General features: G+C 40.3%; 1 protein-coding gene across 1 annotated transcript; it reads right to left on the reverse strand.

The window, feature by feature from the left end:
* Window positions 1–3,109: 3,109 nt before the first annotated feature.
* LOC306928848 (low choriolytic enzyme-like) lies at window positions 3,110–8,868 on the reverse strand (the record flags this gene model as incomplete). The annotated part of the gene is made up of 9 exons (XM_079509120.1): window positions 8,790–8,868; window positions 8,112–8,142; window positions 7,111–7,176; window positions 6,284–6,448; window positions 5,481–5,598; window positions 4,888–5,066; window positions 4,596–4,677; window positions 3,518–3,639; window positions 3,110–3,162 (listed from the first exon to the last, which is right to left on the reverse strand). Exons 1-9 carry the CDS (start codon window positions 8,862–8,864, stop codon window positions 3,110–3,112), a joined length of 891 nt encoding a protein of 296 aa, XP_079365246.1. The 5' UTR covers window positions 8,865–8,868.
* Between the last annotated feature and the right edge of the window lie 8,575 nt (window positions 8,869–17,443).

Raw genomic sequence — 17,443 nt, forward strand, 5'->3', positions numbered from 1 at the left:
CTTATTGAACCAATAAGGAACACAGTTTGTTCCTTATTTTCCTAAATAGCCTCTACACGTCAACACTGAATTTAACAATAATGAACAAAACAAAACACAGGAAATATTAAAGTCAGCACAATTGTTCTAGCAGGAGGCACACAGTACCTAAAGTAGCCTAAACCAGTGGTTCCCAAAGTGGGGTCCGGGGACCCCCAGGGACACCCAGGGGTCTTTGAGGGAGTTCCAGGGGGTCCCCAGCTAAATGATAGTTTGGAACCAAATGGACCCTTATGGGTCTGTAACTCTGAGAGTGTACAAATGGAACCAAATGGACCCTCAGAGTTAAATTAACATTGATTTTACAATATGAATTGGGGGCCCAGAGATAGAAATGCCATTAAATGGGGGTCCGTAGACTAATGCATGTCAAACTGGTACTTATGGGGGTCGCTGGCATATATTTTCTAATGGGGGTCCGCGGGCTCCTATAGTATAGAGTCCTGTAGCCATTCCAGCCAGGTGGGTTCGGGGAGTGAGGCCAAGTAGTAGCCTGACCAGTTTGTTTTGGGAAGTCTGGAGCCTTGTTTTAAGGGCCTTTGAGGTGCTGTGGTACCGTCCAGGAGGTGCATGCATAGTCGAGGAAACCTTGTACGAGGGCTCCTGTTAGGGTCTTCAAGGTGTTTTAGTTGACCAGTGAGGAGATCCTGTATAGGAATCTTGTTCTTTGGTTGACTTTTTTGATTACGTTGGTGGCCATTTTATCACCGGAAAGATTTGACTTCATGATGGAACCTAGGTAGGTAATTTCATCTTTTCGTGTTCTTCATGTTCAGTTCATTTTCAGTTCTTCATGACCCAAACATCCAGTAAGGGCGAAATCCATTTGACATTTGACAAACATCTCCTGAGATCGATTCGGTATGGGACCTTATATTATTTATCATCTTATTTATCCGTGTTTTTACAAGATGTCATGTCAGTAGTATTTCTAATACCTGCCCAATAGCCCACATCTTGGCTGCTGAGGTTAGCCTGCTATTTCAGTAGACTATTATAGTTGATTGTTTAATAATGTTGAGTTTTAAAGTCTAATATAAATATAAATCAATATAATTAAATATTGTGCCCATTTAAAGAACCACTCGGATTCACAATCAGAACTCTTTATGTTGTTATGCTCATTTGGAAAACAAAATTCTACTTCAAAAGTTGTGGATAGCATTAACAATAAGTTGAAGGGAAACTTCAACCTATTGCTTCAACCTATTGCTTCAACTTATTGCTTCAACCTATTGCTTCAACCTATTGCTTCAATTGCTTCAACCTATTGCTTCAACCTATTGCTTCAACCTATGGCAGTTGGAGCTTGGCATATACAAGCGTTTTAGCATCAAAATGTACTCACATTTTCAGAAAACATCAGATCAAGCATAACAAGTCACATTGTAGATTGGCTGTATGTGGTTACTGTAGGTTAATCTGCAAAGTAACAAGTAACTAACGCTCAAATGCTGGAATTATTGCATTGTAAGCAGTAAGCACTTGTATATACTTGAGAACATGTACAGTACTTAGTTACTTTGCAGTTTGCACCACTGAGCAGCCAAAGACTTACCAAAGACTAGACCACCACACTAATTGCTATAATGCAGAGGGACACGGGTTGATTGATATTAATGGTCTTAACTCAAAATGTATACATGACACAGCTTAGGTTTTTGGATTAAATCTGAGAGCAGACCTGTGCGGCCGCAGTGACTTTACAAAAAACATTGTCATTGCTCCTGTGTCCTCTCTCCCCAGTAGCAAACCCCTTTGGAAATGCATTGGGTGCTTTAAAGTTAAATATCTCAAACTACAAATTGTTTCAAAGTATCAAGTGTGCATTTCCACCAGTAAGGGGGATTGTTCTGTTTGTGAATCGAGTTTCTATGTGAAAGTATGAAGGAATAGTGCGGTTCCAAAGTTTTATCATTTAGTTCCTGGCAAACATTTAAAGTTCTGAATCTGATTTTGACTGTTTGATGATCCAGAGCAGACAGTGAGAGAGATGATGGTGATGTTGTTTGAATAAAATAAATAAACTTTGTAGCTTGCTTGTTTGTCCAATGTGTCCATAGACCACCCAGCAAGCGTGCACTTTGGGCATGTATTTTACAGCACAATTAGTTGGCCATTTGGTCACACTATAATTCGTTGCACAAAAGCAGCAGAAATAGCCGATCTACAAGCTTTTGAGATTGTACGTCTGCTATTTCCCCCCTATTTCTATTCGATTTGAATTCTGAAAAGTGATGGTTTTGAACATTATGAGTTTTCTACCTGACAGAGAGGATATTATGTATTGTAACATTGGATTCAACGTGAATTGACACAGAAATAAATGTAGATTAATAGGTTTTTATAATGCCACATTGGTTTTATTGATTTTTTTTAAATGTTTGATCAATACAGAAGTATATAATGAATTGGTTATATGCAAGTCTGTTGGCACAAAGTCAAAAACATAATTCTTTGCAAGAGTATATCAAAAGTAAATATTGATGACATCAAAGCTTATTCAACCAGCCTATATGTGCTGTTTGTTTTATAATAATCAGAAGCAAAGCTGCACACACATTGTCTCATTTCTTCTCATCCTCCTCCTACAGCTCCTCCTGAGAAGACAGGAGAGAGAGAGAGAGAGAGATCTGTGGAAGTATACACAGTGAGTACACCATACACACATGCTGACCGGCTTGTAGATTTTACTACATTTTTGAGTGGTGCAACCACTCCAAGGAACAGCTATAGCTATGTTCCTATGTGACTATGTGACTATGTCCCGATGTTTAGAGTACCAGTAGGGGCAAAAGTGGCGCTGTTGTGCCAGAAACAGAGATAGAGAGATAGTGTTGCACTGTTGCCTGCTAATTATACAGAGAGAGAGAGAGAGCCAGGGGGAAAGGGGAGTTGCACCACTCAGTTCACACAGGTGTGATTTTTCATTAATTCAAAACAATTCAATGAATTCAAAAAAAAAAAAATATATATATATATATATATATATATATATTCAAAGGGTTAAATGAATACATAACAGTCTTTACATTAATTTGGTTCCAAACTTCCATGATAAGAGGTCCTCTTATAAGAGGTCCTCCATATTCTCGTCAGGGGGGAGCATGGGGTCAGATGTGCCTGTGGAGGAGATAGTACAGTCAAACTATACTATATAAACTGGACAAACACATTGGCCAACATTTTAGCAAACATTGAGAAAATAGCCAATCTACAACATTTATCTGTGGAACTGAGTCAAACTAAATGTAATGCCCCAACTCCTACATTCCAAATGCTTGTCAGGGTATGGGGGTCCCCCCAGTTCAATTATGATTATATGTTGAGGGTCCCCAGTTCAAATATGATAGGATTATTTTGGGGGGGGCACAGCCTGAAAAGGTTGAGAATCAAAATAGTTAAAAAAAAAAAAGGCAAAGTAGTTTAGGGATAAGGGGTTTAGCATGGACAAAAATAGAGCCCTGGGTATACTTACTGCATTGGTAGAGGCGGTTGATCCTGAGGATGTCGGTGGTGTCCATCTGGGTGTTGCCCAGGCGGACGTTGGGGTTGGGGATCGGCACGATGGTGGGACGGCCGTTCCGGGAGAAGGCGGTGCTATAACGTGGAGGGAAAAAACACAACTTTTACTGTGAGCTGCATGAGGACATTATAGGACTGCGATTCTTAGAGCTGTCGCCATTACAACATTTAAAGTAGTAGTTTGTTTTTGTCATATTCCTAAGCCAATTATTTTAATGACCGTTGGAGTCTCAAGACTCAAAGTGGAGTCTCGAGACCCAAAGAGTCTCCTACTGAGTCACCTATTGGCCGATGATCCGGTCATCAAATTATTTGCTTATAGGAATGTGACAAAAACGAAAATATCTCCATGAATTCAAGGCTTCATGGGTGTGTAATTGACAGAAAATAGGTAATTTTTTGGATGAACTACTGCTTTAAGTTGACATTTATTTGTCGTAAAATTATAATTGCAATTAACAATTTAAATTGTGTTTTTGGCATTGAACGTTGGAACATATGAGTTAAAATTATATTTCTGGTTGACTGTTATGTGTTATAGGATCATACTAAAAAATTGCACGGGTCAGATATGACAAATAACATAATAAATACAAAGACATCACTGACATTTTGAATAATTGTATGCTTTCGGAATTTCTTTAAAATAGGGGAAATAGCACATCTACAAGCTTACAGCACGTTGTAAGCTTGTAAGATTAGCTCATTATGCTATTCTTATATTTGAAAATATATTATATTTGTCGAGCGATGCCCTGTATCACCAATGTATGAATCAGGCTTCATTTATGCTCTTTAAAACTATAGAGTTTGATTTACTGCACTTCTCTTTTTTTATTACGCCTTAATTATAATCAGAAATAATGACTGCAATTACAGAGTTATGGTTGAATAGCATGTTATTACACTATCATACAGGGGTCTTCAACGTCTTTCAGGCCAAGGACCCCAGCTGAGAGCGAGTAAAAATTTTGAGTACTTTTTCCACTAGTGTCAATTAATGTATTATAGTGAAAGCTTAATGGAGTTACCCTGAATAGTGCATGATAGATCTGTAGTTATACGGAGTGTTCAGATTCCTGGTGTTGATCCTGCGGAAATTCCCCTCCATTCCTGAGAGAAAATCAAGATTGATTAGAATTCACAGAAGTGCGCACGCACGCACGCACGCACGCACGCACGCACGCACGCACGCACGCACGCACGCACGCACGCACGCACGCACGCACGCACGCACGCACGCACGCACGCACGCACGTAATAAAGGATTCAATCAATCAATTAATCTAAGCGGGGCTCTGCAGCCAGTCAGAATCCACCCACCAGGCTGCACGTTCTCCAGAAGGATTCGTACGTTCTGGTCACGGTCGGAGCGGGTCTGCTCGTGGTCGAAGCCCAGCGCGTGGAGCAGCTCGTGCTGGATGGTGCCCAGGAAGACACACCCCCTGCGCTGGAGAGACAACGTCTGAGCGTTGCCCGTGCGACCTATAAACGAGAAGCACCTGCGTGTGGTGTAGGAGGAGGATGGAGATCACATGATTAGGTTCTGGGATGTCAAATGTCCTCTGCTCTTTTCCCAAGCAGTGGGTCTCGGGACCCATTTGTGGGTGTTTATGGGTCACAAGTAAATAGCCCTAGCTTTATATTTCTTGTTTTATTATTAATAATTTTCTTTTAATCGCAAAAGTATACATTCCCTTTATTTTGTGGATTTCAAATATTTTTAGACACATAGGCCTACTCAAATGTGTTATGGTCTTGATTCACAAGGGGCCTGGATGGCTTGGTTCCACGCTTAAAAGAATTGATATAAATATTTTCTATTTGCGGCACCACTGCTATGCCATATTGAGGGAAATGATGGGTTAAAAAACCCAACATATTCATGAGCGTGTGTGAATTGGGTTCATTCCTACCCTTGTCGAGACTGGATGTTCAGGAAGGCTCTCTCGTTTCTTCGCTGGTAGAAACGGACGCAGGTTGACTGAACGAAGGAGTTCAGACCCTGGAGGATGAGGTTCCTCTCGTTGGCCGCTGGAAAGGTTCATTACAACTGTGATGATCCTATTACAATGTGATCGCAACTGTAGTAATGCTATTACAATGTAATTATTTGCGCAAGCAGAGTGCGCAAGTAATAGTTTTCGTCCAGGACGATGTTTGATGCGTATGCGCCGTGCCAGCGTATGACGTAATGACTACTTGTGCTTGATATGACAGTGGTGTCAGATTACATACATGTATACATGGGGGCATTACCTTTAATCCTCCCGACACTAAAACATATCGTCCTTACGTCACCATCGAAAACCAATTACACCCTGGCATTGGGTCCTTTAATCCACATCTTTATTACGTCATCATTGAGAGCTAGTTATACCCTGACGTCATATGCTGGCACGATCAAACGGGGCGCTAGTAGACACTAGTAGGCCATTTATGGCCTACTTGTGTGCAACAAGCAAGTAGGCATTCGACAGAGTGCAGTTCTAGTTACAACTGTGATGATCCTATTACAATGTTATCACGACTAATAATCTTATAATGTTATCAAAGCTGTAATAATCTTATTATAATGTAATTACAACTGTGATGATCCTATTACAATGTTATCACGACTGTAATAATCTTATTATAATGTTATCAAAGCTGTAATAATCTTATTATAATGTATACAACTGTAATGATCGTATCACAATGTTTTCCAAATTGTACTTACAGTACTGGTTGGAGATGGTGAAGGGTACATAGACGCGTCCGTCGGTAGCCTTGGGCCACAGACAGCTGCGTGCTCGTCCCGTGCACGGGTCGGCGTTCCCCAGGCCTGTCGGCACGGCGATGTCCATGTCCACTATCGTTAAGCCTAGCTCGTCATCGCCCACTCCTGGGAACAGGAGGAACATCAATGTCATGTGGGCAGCCACGCCCACACCGAGGGCCATTTAGGAGGTTGGCAACCGGCAGTACAGATCTGGGGCTTCATTTAAAACAGGGGTTCCCAACCTTGCCATTACCACAGCACAGACCGGCTGCCAGTTCATAAAATGTTCGCGGACCGGCATGGCTAGGAGCGGTGGTGCGTCGCAGTCGCGCATCATCGTACCAAAACACTATACCATGCAGATTGTATAAGTTAAGTTATATTGTATTAACATACTCTACCATGCAGATTCTATTAAGTTATGTTGTACTTTTTTTTGTATTTATTTATTTAGCACAGTATAAAAACAAACAATCAACATAGAAAAGGGAAGATGTTAGGATCTACGAGGCAAAAAGCCCATGAGGGGCTTATACGAGGCCTCTGTAAGACACAATAAAACATCCAGATTGTATTAACGTACTCTAGTCATACAGATTGGACAAAATTACATTTTATACATAAAACAGTTGCATAGTGACGCTTAAGGCAAGTGATTTGATATAGAGGGAAATACTCATGGACCTAGAAGAGAGCCCTGGGGGACTCCGGTCATCTAGGTAGATACAGGGTTGAAGTGGTTGTGATTGAGGACATGTATATCATTACAGTGGAGGTGAACATACCGATGTGAGCATTGGCCTTCTCAATCATGGAGGCTGCAGACAATTCTTCTTCCATAGTGGAGTTGTCTGTGAAAGAAGACACCATTTATTACAGGTAACACTGTTACGTGTAAACTTTATAAAGTGTCAGTAAAAAAAAACAAAGCTATGATGACTAAAACTATGACAATTTCATCAACAAAGTAAAATGTTGTGGAGTATAGTGGAGAAGAGATACAGTAGTAACTAAAAGACAAGTCATTTTATGGTTGGTTGAAAAGGAGACAATGCATCGCAGCGGTTAAAATTGAGTTTGAGTAGACGATAAAATTACCAAAACATTTTTTGAAAATGAAATATATCCCTTTAGTTTAAAGCACCCAAATGACCACTTATACTGATTTATAATGCATTCAGTAATTATAATGCAATATAACAGTGATTATTATTGTTATAGGCTTATTAGTCTCGTGTAGCCAGACAACTATTCCACAATCTCCGAATGCTATATAGAGCCTGGAACTACAGCTCCCGAAATCCGAGTAAGGAAGCTGCAATTTCCGTTCACGAAAATATATTTGAAAATATCTTTAGAGCTTATTTTTTTTATTTCCTTCTTTCAACAAGCTATATAAGCTTACATGATTTCTATATTTATATTAGGATAAATGTGCGCAACTGTAAAAACGAAAGCTTTATAGTTTACTCATGACAGCTCTTCCATTGCTCCAGACTGATGAAAGCATTTGGAAATTGCGAGAGGCAACAGTCTGGTTACGCAAGACTAACACTGTCTTGCTATGCTAACAAATATATTTTTTTTTTGCAATGGCAAGCATGCTATATGCATCCTATATTCTTATAATGCTTTATTCATAATCTGATTATAACACTGAATAATTATAGTTATTAACAACTCATACATAGCCTACTCATAGTGTTGTATAACAATATTACAAAAATCATGCTATAAAGCATTTTATATTGATTCAAATAAATTATATGAAGAAGAGCAGCCTTACCAGGGCCTTCGTCGCTCATATCACCTGAAGCCTGCACACACACACACACACACACACACACACACACACACACACACACACACACACACACACACACACACACACACACACACACACACACACACACACACACACAGATTTGGTGAAACAGGAATGGTGAAACAGTGACAGTATGCTACTTCTTTCTATAGGAACTTATACAGTAACAACTGTAAGTACATTTACTCAAGTACTGTACAATTTTGAGATACTTTCACTTTAGTGGAATATTTCCAATTTGAAAAACTTTTACTTCTACACAATTACATCTGAGGAAAATATTGTACTTTTACAAGTACAATTATTTGAACATTTTAGTTACTAGTTACTTTTTAGATTCAGTTTTATCACCATAAACATACATTAACCACCTATAATCACTTATTTTGTCTATCAATATTACTCACTTATAGAGACTTGAATTCATGGATATTTTTAGTTTTTGGCGCATTAATAATTTGATGACCAGTGGTTCCCTATGGAGTCACAAAGGAGACTCTTTGTGTCTCCATAGGAACCACTGGTCAACAAATACAATTAAGTCAATTCTGAATGCCAGAATGTTATACTTGTAACCGGCACCGTTCACACAACATTATATTAATCTTACTATAAAACGAAATAAATTAGAATAATTACCTTTATTATGACAAAGCCATGGACAGAGCAGCAGAGAGAGCCAATGAGCACAGCAACCTGGATGAAAGACAACATGGTTGATATCTGTCTGTCTGTCAGTCCGTCCGTCCTTCTGTCTGTCTGGTACAAATCACCAGAGGAATATATACTGTCTGATCAACTGAATGTGGACCTTATATGGAGCCCAGCTCTCACTCTGTTGTCACATTTCTCCAATGTGGAAACGGTTGCACCTTTCGTTTGTTGCATTTAAACGAACCGACGCAACTTCACTGCTGTCACAACAACTGTCAGGCACATGCAACTTCCTTTTGCCTCAAAGTGTGCCCACAAAGTGTGCCCAAGGCCTACTACATTTCATGTGCGAAATGGCACGAGCTAGGGACGGACCCCACAAAAAGACCACACCCAAAGATCGGCGTGCGCTATGCGCACCTGTGCCCTTTCCTTGGGTTTGGGCAGCTGCCCCCACAGTGCTCTCTGCACGGCCCTGACAACTCTGGATGCTTCTCCTAATAGGTCTTCAGGCCTTCAAATCTGATCCTGCGTGTTGACACTGATCAGAGAAAGGACGTACCGTTCATTTGTAGTAGGCCACTCTATATGAGGACGTTAACAGCATTTATTTAATATTAAAGTAGGCATATTTATTCACTCTGAATGAAATACATAATTCTGATTCTGATGCCGGTAAAGCCAATTAAACAAATGATCAACGACATTTGTTCTCCCAGATCATGGGATGAAGTCGAGTTGAGTTGCATACTTTGAGAGCAGATCTAGTACTACAAGCTATATAATACAACAAGTGTGCACCCTTGGTTGCAGACCATATAGAGAACTTTGAATTTAGGCTACAAATTTGGCAAGTCCCGCACTGAAAGTAATAGAAGTGTCGCGTGACGTGTCTGCAACCAGTTGTGAGCTGTAGAGTGGCTATTCTTACTTGGTCGGCAGGCACAGGTAAAAGGACAACGGGTGCGCTTTTTTACCGTAGAGATATGATATGATATGAATATGATATAGTACTGTTGTACTCAGTTTGCACTGAAATTTGTTTTGCGACCCGGCGGCCTTGTATGCAACACATATACACACATTTGACATAACACAGGACAAAAAAAAGAAAATACAGTTGCATACATAGAAACATACCAGCTCAGTGGCCTTGTGGTTAGAGTGTCCGCCCTGTGACTGGGAGGTCGGGGTTCAATCCCCGGCCGGGTCATACCAAAGACTCTAAAAAATGGGACCCAGTGACTCCCTGCTTGACACTCAGCATCAAGGGTTGGATTGGGGGTAAGTCCCTGCGACATACTAGCGTCATGTCCAGGGGGTGTACTTGTACATCAAGCTGCCTCACGCTACAGAAACAGGAGATAGGCTCCTGCCCTATGGGCCTCATGGCTCGGCAAGGCTACTTACTACTACTTACATATAGAAACATAAGGGCAGAGAGCTACTGTATGTCCACAGCTCAGTCTAGTCCTGGCCAAAATCCTGATTAAGCCTCAGAGTCGACTGATGGACAAAAGACCTCTTCAGTTTGACCTTATTGTATGCTGGAACACCATGGGCCCGATTAAGCAGGTGAAATCTAATTACATATCATATTACAGTTTTTAAGACGTGGAGGCGTGGGCAATGTCATATTACAATTATGGGCCTGGTAAGAAGCGCTTTCGACACCCCGTGGTGTGAGCAAAACGGCCTTGAATTAGTCATGGGAGTGTTTTAGGGAGTTTTGAGGCTTTACCCAATCAACATGTCCGTACTATTCTCTTTACGAGTCAGCTGATGTCCTCATACGGAATGCGCCCTTTTCTGCAAGTGGTATTACATTTCTGCAGACTGGCACCATAGACATGACATGACTTTGTCACATTTGGGTTAATTATTCCTATTGCACTGCATGCTGTCACCTTTATGCCTCAAAAGAACAGATCCACAAGCTGTCACAGCCATGATGTGCATAGCTTGTAGGCCTATGTCTCTATTTTGTTAAGTAACTTGCAGTGTTCATTGGAAAGTCATTACAGCGGTGCAGCCATATGCTAAGGGAGGGAGATATACGCACATCATCACTTCATTTGTTTCTGTTCTAAGCATGAAAAACAGCTGTAAAAATCTTTATTCTAGTTAATTTGATTCATAAATGAATAACTAAGCCTTTGAAATGGCACCTACCTATACCTTTCAGATCGGAATGGAACTGCGAGTAGATACGCAGCATTGGCTGGCAAATTGGCAATCCATGCGTAATGTTCCCAGAATCGTCTAACCCCCGAACATACAAGTTCGTTTGATATTGTTTAATTCGATAAAAATAGAACCATGTACCATACAGTGAATGAAAGCAAGATTCCTAAGGAATATGGGGATTTTTACATTTAAAAAAACGGTTGAGAAATGAGAGAACCATGAGTGTTTATAATATCAAATATTATAAGAATAATATGAAAGACAGAGCTGTGAAGAGCTCACTAGGGTTGCCACCTGTCCCTTAAAATACAGAATCATCCCTTATTGGAGAATTAAATGATGCGTCCCTTATTGAACCAATAAGGAACACAGTTTGTTCCTTATTTTCCTAAATAGCCTCTACACGTCAACACTGAATTTAACAATAATGAACAAAACAAAACACAGGAAATATTAAAGTCAGCACAATTGTTCTAACAGGAGGCACACAGTACCTAAAGTAGCCTAAACCAGTGGTTCCCAAAGTGGGGTCCGGGGACCCCCAGTGGTCTTTGAGGGAGTTCCAGGGGGTCCCCAGCTAAATGATAGTTTGGAACCAAATTGAACCTTAAGGGTCTGTAACTCTGAGAGTGTACAAATGGAACCAAATGGACCCTCAGAGTTAAATTAACATTGATTTTACAATATGAATTGGGGGCCCAGAGATAGAAATGCCATTAAATGGGGGTCCGTAGACTAATGCATGTCAAACTGGTACTTATGGGGGTCGCTGGCATATATTTTCTAATGGGGGTCCGCGGGCTCCTAGTATAGAGTCCTGTAGACATTCCAGCCAGGTGGGTTCGGGGAGTGAGGCCAAGTAGTAGCCTGACCAGTTTGTTTTGGGAAGTCTGGAGCCTTGTTTTAAGGGCCTTTGAGGTGCTGTGGTACCGTCCAGGAGGTGCATGCATAGTCGAGGAAACCTTGTACGAGGGCTCCTGTTAGGGTCTTCAAGGTGTTTTAGTTGACCAGTGAGGAGATCCTGTATAGGAATCTTGTTCTTTGGTTGACTTTTTTGATTACGTTGGTGGCCATTTTATCACCAGAAAGATTTGACTTCATGATGGAACCTAGGTAGGTAATTTCATCTTTTCGTGTTCTTCATGTTCAGTTCATTTTCAGTTCTTCATGACCCAAACATCCAGTAAGGGCGAAATCCATTTGACATTTGACAAACATCTCCTGAGATCGATTCGGTATGGGACCTTATATTATTTATCATCTTATTTATCCGTGTTTTTACAAGATGTCATGTCAGTAGTATTTCTAATACCTGCCCAATAGCCCACATCTTGGCTGCTGATGTGGGGATAGGTTAGCCTGCTATTTCAGTAGACTATTATAGTTGATTGTTTAATAATGTTGAGTTTTAAAGTCTAATATAAATATAAATCAATATAATTAAATATTGTGCCCATTTAAAGAACCACTCGGATTCACAATCAGAACTCTTTATGTTGTTATGCTCATTTGGAAAACAAAATTCTACTTCAAAAGTTGTGGATAGCATTAACAATAAGTTGAAGGGAAACTTCAACCTATTGCTTCAACCTATTGCTTCAACCTATTGCTTCAACTTATTGCTTCAACCTATTGCTTCAACCTATTGCTTCAACTTATTGCTTCAACCTATTGCTTCAACCTATTGCTTCAACTTATTGCTTCAACCTATTGCTTCAACCTATTGCTTCAACCTATTGCTTCAACTTATTGCTTCAACCTATTGCTGGCCTTGCCGCACACGCCTGCGCCGCAAGGCCGTAAAGAGTGTCCCTTATTTCAAGATCTCAAAGGTGGCAACCCTAGGCTCAAGCCATGGAAATAATTGTTTCCATTGGGTTCCTTTGTACTCAATTCATCCAAACATTTAATGACAAATATACAATCATATGCAAAAAATAACAAACATAGCAAACATTGAAAATAAAAATATGCACCTACAGGAGATAGGTAGGGATTCACTTTTGTTTTACTGTTGGTAGGACATTCCACATTTTTGTGGCATAGGAGTAGAACAAGTTGAGCCAAATCTGGGTTGAACGTGATTTGTGGAGCTCCCTCTGGTGTGACTGTGGACGTTATTGACATTTTTGAAGTAGTTTGACAGGTACATGGGATGGGCCTGTGTCTTTGTGGTGTGTAGTGACCACTGACCATGCAGCCCATTGCATGTAGCCTACCACCTCGGAGCCATCCCACCCTAGCAATGTGAGCATATGTGTAGCCTGACCAGTTTGTTTTGGGATGTCTGGAGCCTTATACAAACTGGTCAGGTTACTACTTGGCCTCACTCCCCGAACCCACCTCACCCTGGCCCTGCCCATTTTGACAGGCTGGAATGGCTTAGGGTTGACGACAAAGTACAGCATCTTGCAATGGGTCTGGTCCACAAGATTCGCTACTCCACCAAGATACCCATGTCTACCTGTCTAAATACTTCCTTAATGTTAACAAAGTCCACACCCACAACACCAGAGGGAGTTCAACAAACCATGTGCAACCCAGATTCGGCACAAACAAGGGACTAAATTAATTTCGCTCCTATGCCACCAAAATGTAGAACGCCCTACCAACAGTCATTAAGACATGCAAATCCCTTGACCCCTTCAAAACCTCTCTCAAAGGGAACCTATGGACGGCTGCAATTCGAAACTGGCCCCCGTAAATTCTGAATCCCACCCCTTTTTCCCCTCACTGTATATTCTTTTCCCCTTTTTACCTCTGATGATTTCCTGTTTTTTGGCTATATAGAAGTGTATATTTGTACATCTCTAAATGTTATGAATTGAAAATGGTGGACCCTCTTGTAAACAAGTGTAGCCTAATACTTTATGTTGTCGTCCACTCACAGTTGACAGTTTTTGTATTGAGTTGTACTATAAGAAATAAAAGCTCTATTTGCAGAAACGACAGGGAATACCCGGTTGCCGTTCATTTTAATGACATATCCATTATCCACCTTACGCTTTGTTGGTATGGAGATGGTTCCTCTGCCACCCAGAGGTGGAAACCATGACCTTCTCCTTAAGAGACATGAGGCATATTGGATCTTCACTTGCAACACCCTAGCGCCAAAAGGTTTAAATGGTTTAAACTCTTACTAAATGTGATGTTGTGATTTTGAGGTTTTTCACCTCTGGGGTTTTTTTATATATTATTTTTGATATTTTGGTTCTATGCTGTTTTATGTCCCGCTGTCATTGTGTGTGATGTCTTTTTTGTGTATTTGGAGTACAGACCCTCCATATACGTTTAATTTATTAGTTCTGACCCCCAATACATGTATTGGATATTATGCCCTCCAGGGACATGCTAATTGTCCAATATTAATTTGTTGCCTCAGTCAGTACACTTTAAAGGTATTCCATTTTTATTGTGTATATTGCCTTATTCTACTGATTGATTTATTCCATTGTAGCTATTTTTATTCTATTTGGTATATATAAATGTTCCTTTTATCATGGAAAAAATATACCACCTGTACTCACCTGTGGGCAGTCCCTCTCCATGGTAACGGATTGGCATGGGGCATTTGATTGGCCCCCGCTGATCCCAGAGTTGTACTTATACTGACTGTTTGTCAGTTCTTCTTTATGCCTGATGGTCTGACGACCAAAACGTTGCTCAATAAATCTAACTTAAGTGAAGACAGTGTGCAGGATTCTTTTTTCTCTACTTATTGAGTTGTGCTTGAAATGTACTGTAATTCTGCAAACTGTAAATACATACTTCAATCAATCAATATGTTGAAGGCCCTTTGTTGTGCTATGGTACCATGAGCCATGATGTGTACATTGGATGAGTGCTCCTGCTAGAGATCTCAATGTATTCTTACTGACCAGAGGAGATCCTGTACAAAATAATAATCTTAGGTTTACTTATTTTTTATTACATTGGTTGCCATTTTTCCACTGGAAACATTTGCCTCTAAACTGCAACCCAGGTAAGTTTGATTGATTGAATACTTTATTAGCAGTTTGCAGGAGAGGGAAAAAAAGCACAGGGAAGTACAGTTCAATAAAATTCAGCTAGGTTCTATGGCTTGTTTCCATTGGGCTTCTTATGTACTCAATTCATCAAAACAAGAAATGTGAGTGTGTGTGTGCGTATAGTACTTTGCTTTGTCATCGTCAAGGAAATGACAATTACGCAATTGCATCTTATGAGAGGTGGTGTTCTTCTGCTGCCGTTATGCGCGCGCATGCTGTTGCTCATCAGTGTGACGTCATCTGTTAAGGCGTCTATTCCTGCTGCCTCCCACTCACACACAGGTTGGTCTCGGGTACTGTCCGTACTGTCGGGTACTGTCCGTCGGTTTACAGTCAGTAACAGTACTGTGACCTTCCAGACCTGTAGAGAAGAGAACGTCCATCTAGGAGTGCAACAGTTAATCAATAACTTGTCAGACAAAAAAAAATCAAGTTTCAATGAATTGAATACAGAGGACCCTAATGCTGACCCATAGTGCTTTCTTGGGTTCAATCTATTAGCAATTGTATTTGTATTAAACTGTACCCTTGTCCGTTTTTTTGCAAACTGCTAATAAAGTATCCAATCAATTGATTGATTCGTTGATATATAGGCATATATATATATATATTATAGGATTAAAAACGTAGGCCAATGGATAGTTGCAGTCCCACATTAAATGGATGTTGTAAATAAACATTTTTTATTGTATTAAGTAGCTGGAGCTAAATTGAACCAAGATAAAACAGGAGGAATCTGGATGGGAGTTGAGGAAAATAAACCACAGGTAAATGTAATAGTTAAAGACATTGTCTTTGTACTACGAGTCAAGTTTAAGGTTGAAGCTGTGTGTATTTGGCCCGGGTCGGCCTAGCAGTCCGGGCACCTAGGCTAGTAATCCAGTGTGTTGAGGGTTCTACTCCCGATCCCGACAAATTTTGCTGCGTGTCATTCCCCATCTCTCTCGCCTCATTTCCTGTGAACTTACTGTAAACTATCAATAAAGGCAGAAAAAAGCAACAAAAAAAACGTTATGGTGTCGTCCACTCACAGTTGAGTTTTTGTATTGAGTTGTGCTATAAGAAATAAAAGCTCTATTTGCAGAAACGACAGGGAATACCCGGTTGCCGTTCATTTTAATGACATATCCATTATCCACCTTACGCTTTGTTGGTATGGAGATGGTTCCTCTGCCACCCAGAGGTGGAAACCATGACCTTCTCCTTAAGAGACGTGAGGCATATTGGATCTTCACTTGCAACACCCTAGCGCCAAAAGGTTTAAATGATGAACTCTTACTAAATGTGATGTTGTGATTTTGAGGTTTTTCACCTCTGGGGTTTTTGAGTGGTGTAAACCACTCCTACAACTGGCTTTTGTTGAGTGGTGTAAACCACTCCTACAACTGGCTTTTGAGTGGTGTAAACCACTCCTACAACTGGCTTTTGTGTGCATAAAGAAATGACCATGGTTGCTATGTTCAAAATAATTTCTGACGTAATTAAATCACACCCGGGTGAACTGGATGACCGTAGCAACCGTGGTCATTTTCTCTGCACAGAAAAAGCCAGTTGTGAAATCACATCCGGGTGTGATTTCATTACGTCAGATCAGAGCTGATCAGGCTACATAATACCTTACCTTATTTCATTACGTCAGACATTACGTCAGACCACAGCTGATCATGCTATATAAAACCTTACACCACTCAGTTCACACGGGTGTGATTTTTTTATATATTATTTTCGATATTTTGGTTCTATGCTGTTTTATGTCCCGCTGTCATTGTGTGTGATGTCTTTTTTGTGTATTTGGAGTACAGACCCTCCATATACGTTTAATTTATTAGTTCTGACCCCCAATACATGTATTGGATATTATGCCCTCCAGGGACATGCTAATTGTCCAATATTAATTTGTTGCCTCAGTCAGTACACTTAAAGGTATTCCATTTTTATTGTGTATATTGCCTTATTCTACTGATTGATTTATTCCATTGTAGCTATTTTTATTCTATTTGGTGTATATAAATGTTCCTTTTATCATGGAAAAAATATACCACCTGTACTCACCTGTGGGCAGTCCCTCTCCATGGTAACGGATTGGCGTGGGGCATTTGATTGGCCCCCGCTGATCCCAGAGTTGTACTTATACTGACTGTTTGTCAGTTCTTCTTTATGCCTGATGGTCTGACGACCAAAACGTTGCTCAATAAATCTAACTTAAGTGAAGACAGTGTGCAGGATTCTTTTTTCTCTACTTATTGAGTTGTGCTTGAAATGTACTGTAATTCTGCAAACTGTAAATACATACTTCAATCAATCAATATGTTGGAAGCCCTTTGTTGTGCTATGGTACCATGAGCCATGATGTGCACATTGGATGAGTGCTCCTGCTAGAGATCTCAATGTATTCTTACTGACCAGAGGAGATCCTGTACAAAA

The sequence above is a fragment of the Electrona antarctica genome (assembly GCF_951216825.1).
Source record: "Electrona antarctica genome assembly, chromosome: 8".
NCBI lineage: Eukaryota > Metazoa > Chordata > Actinopteri > Myctophiformes > Myctophidae > Electrona > Electrona antarctica.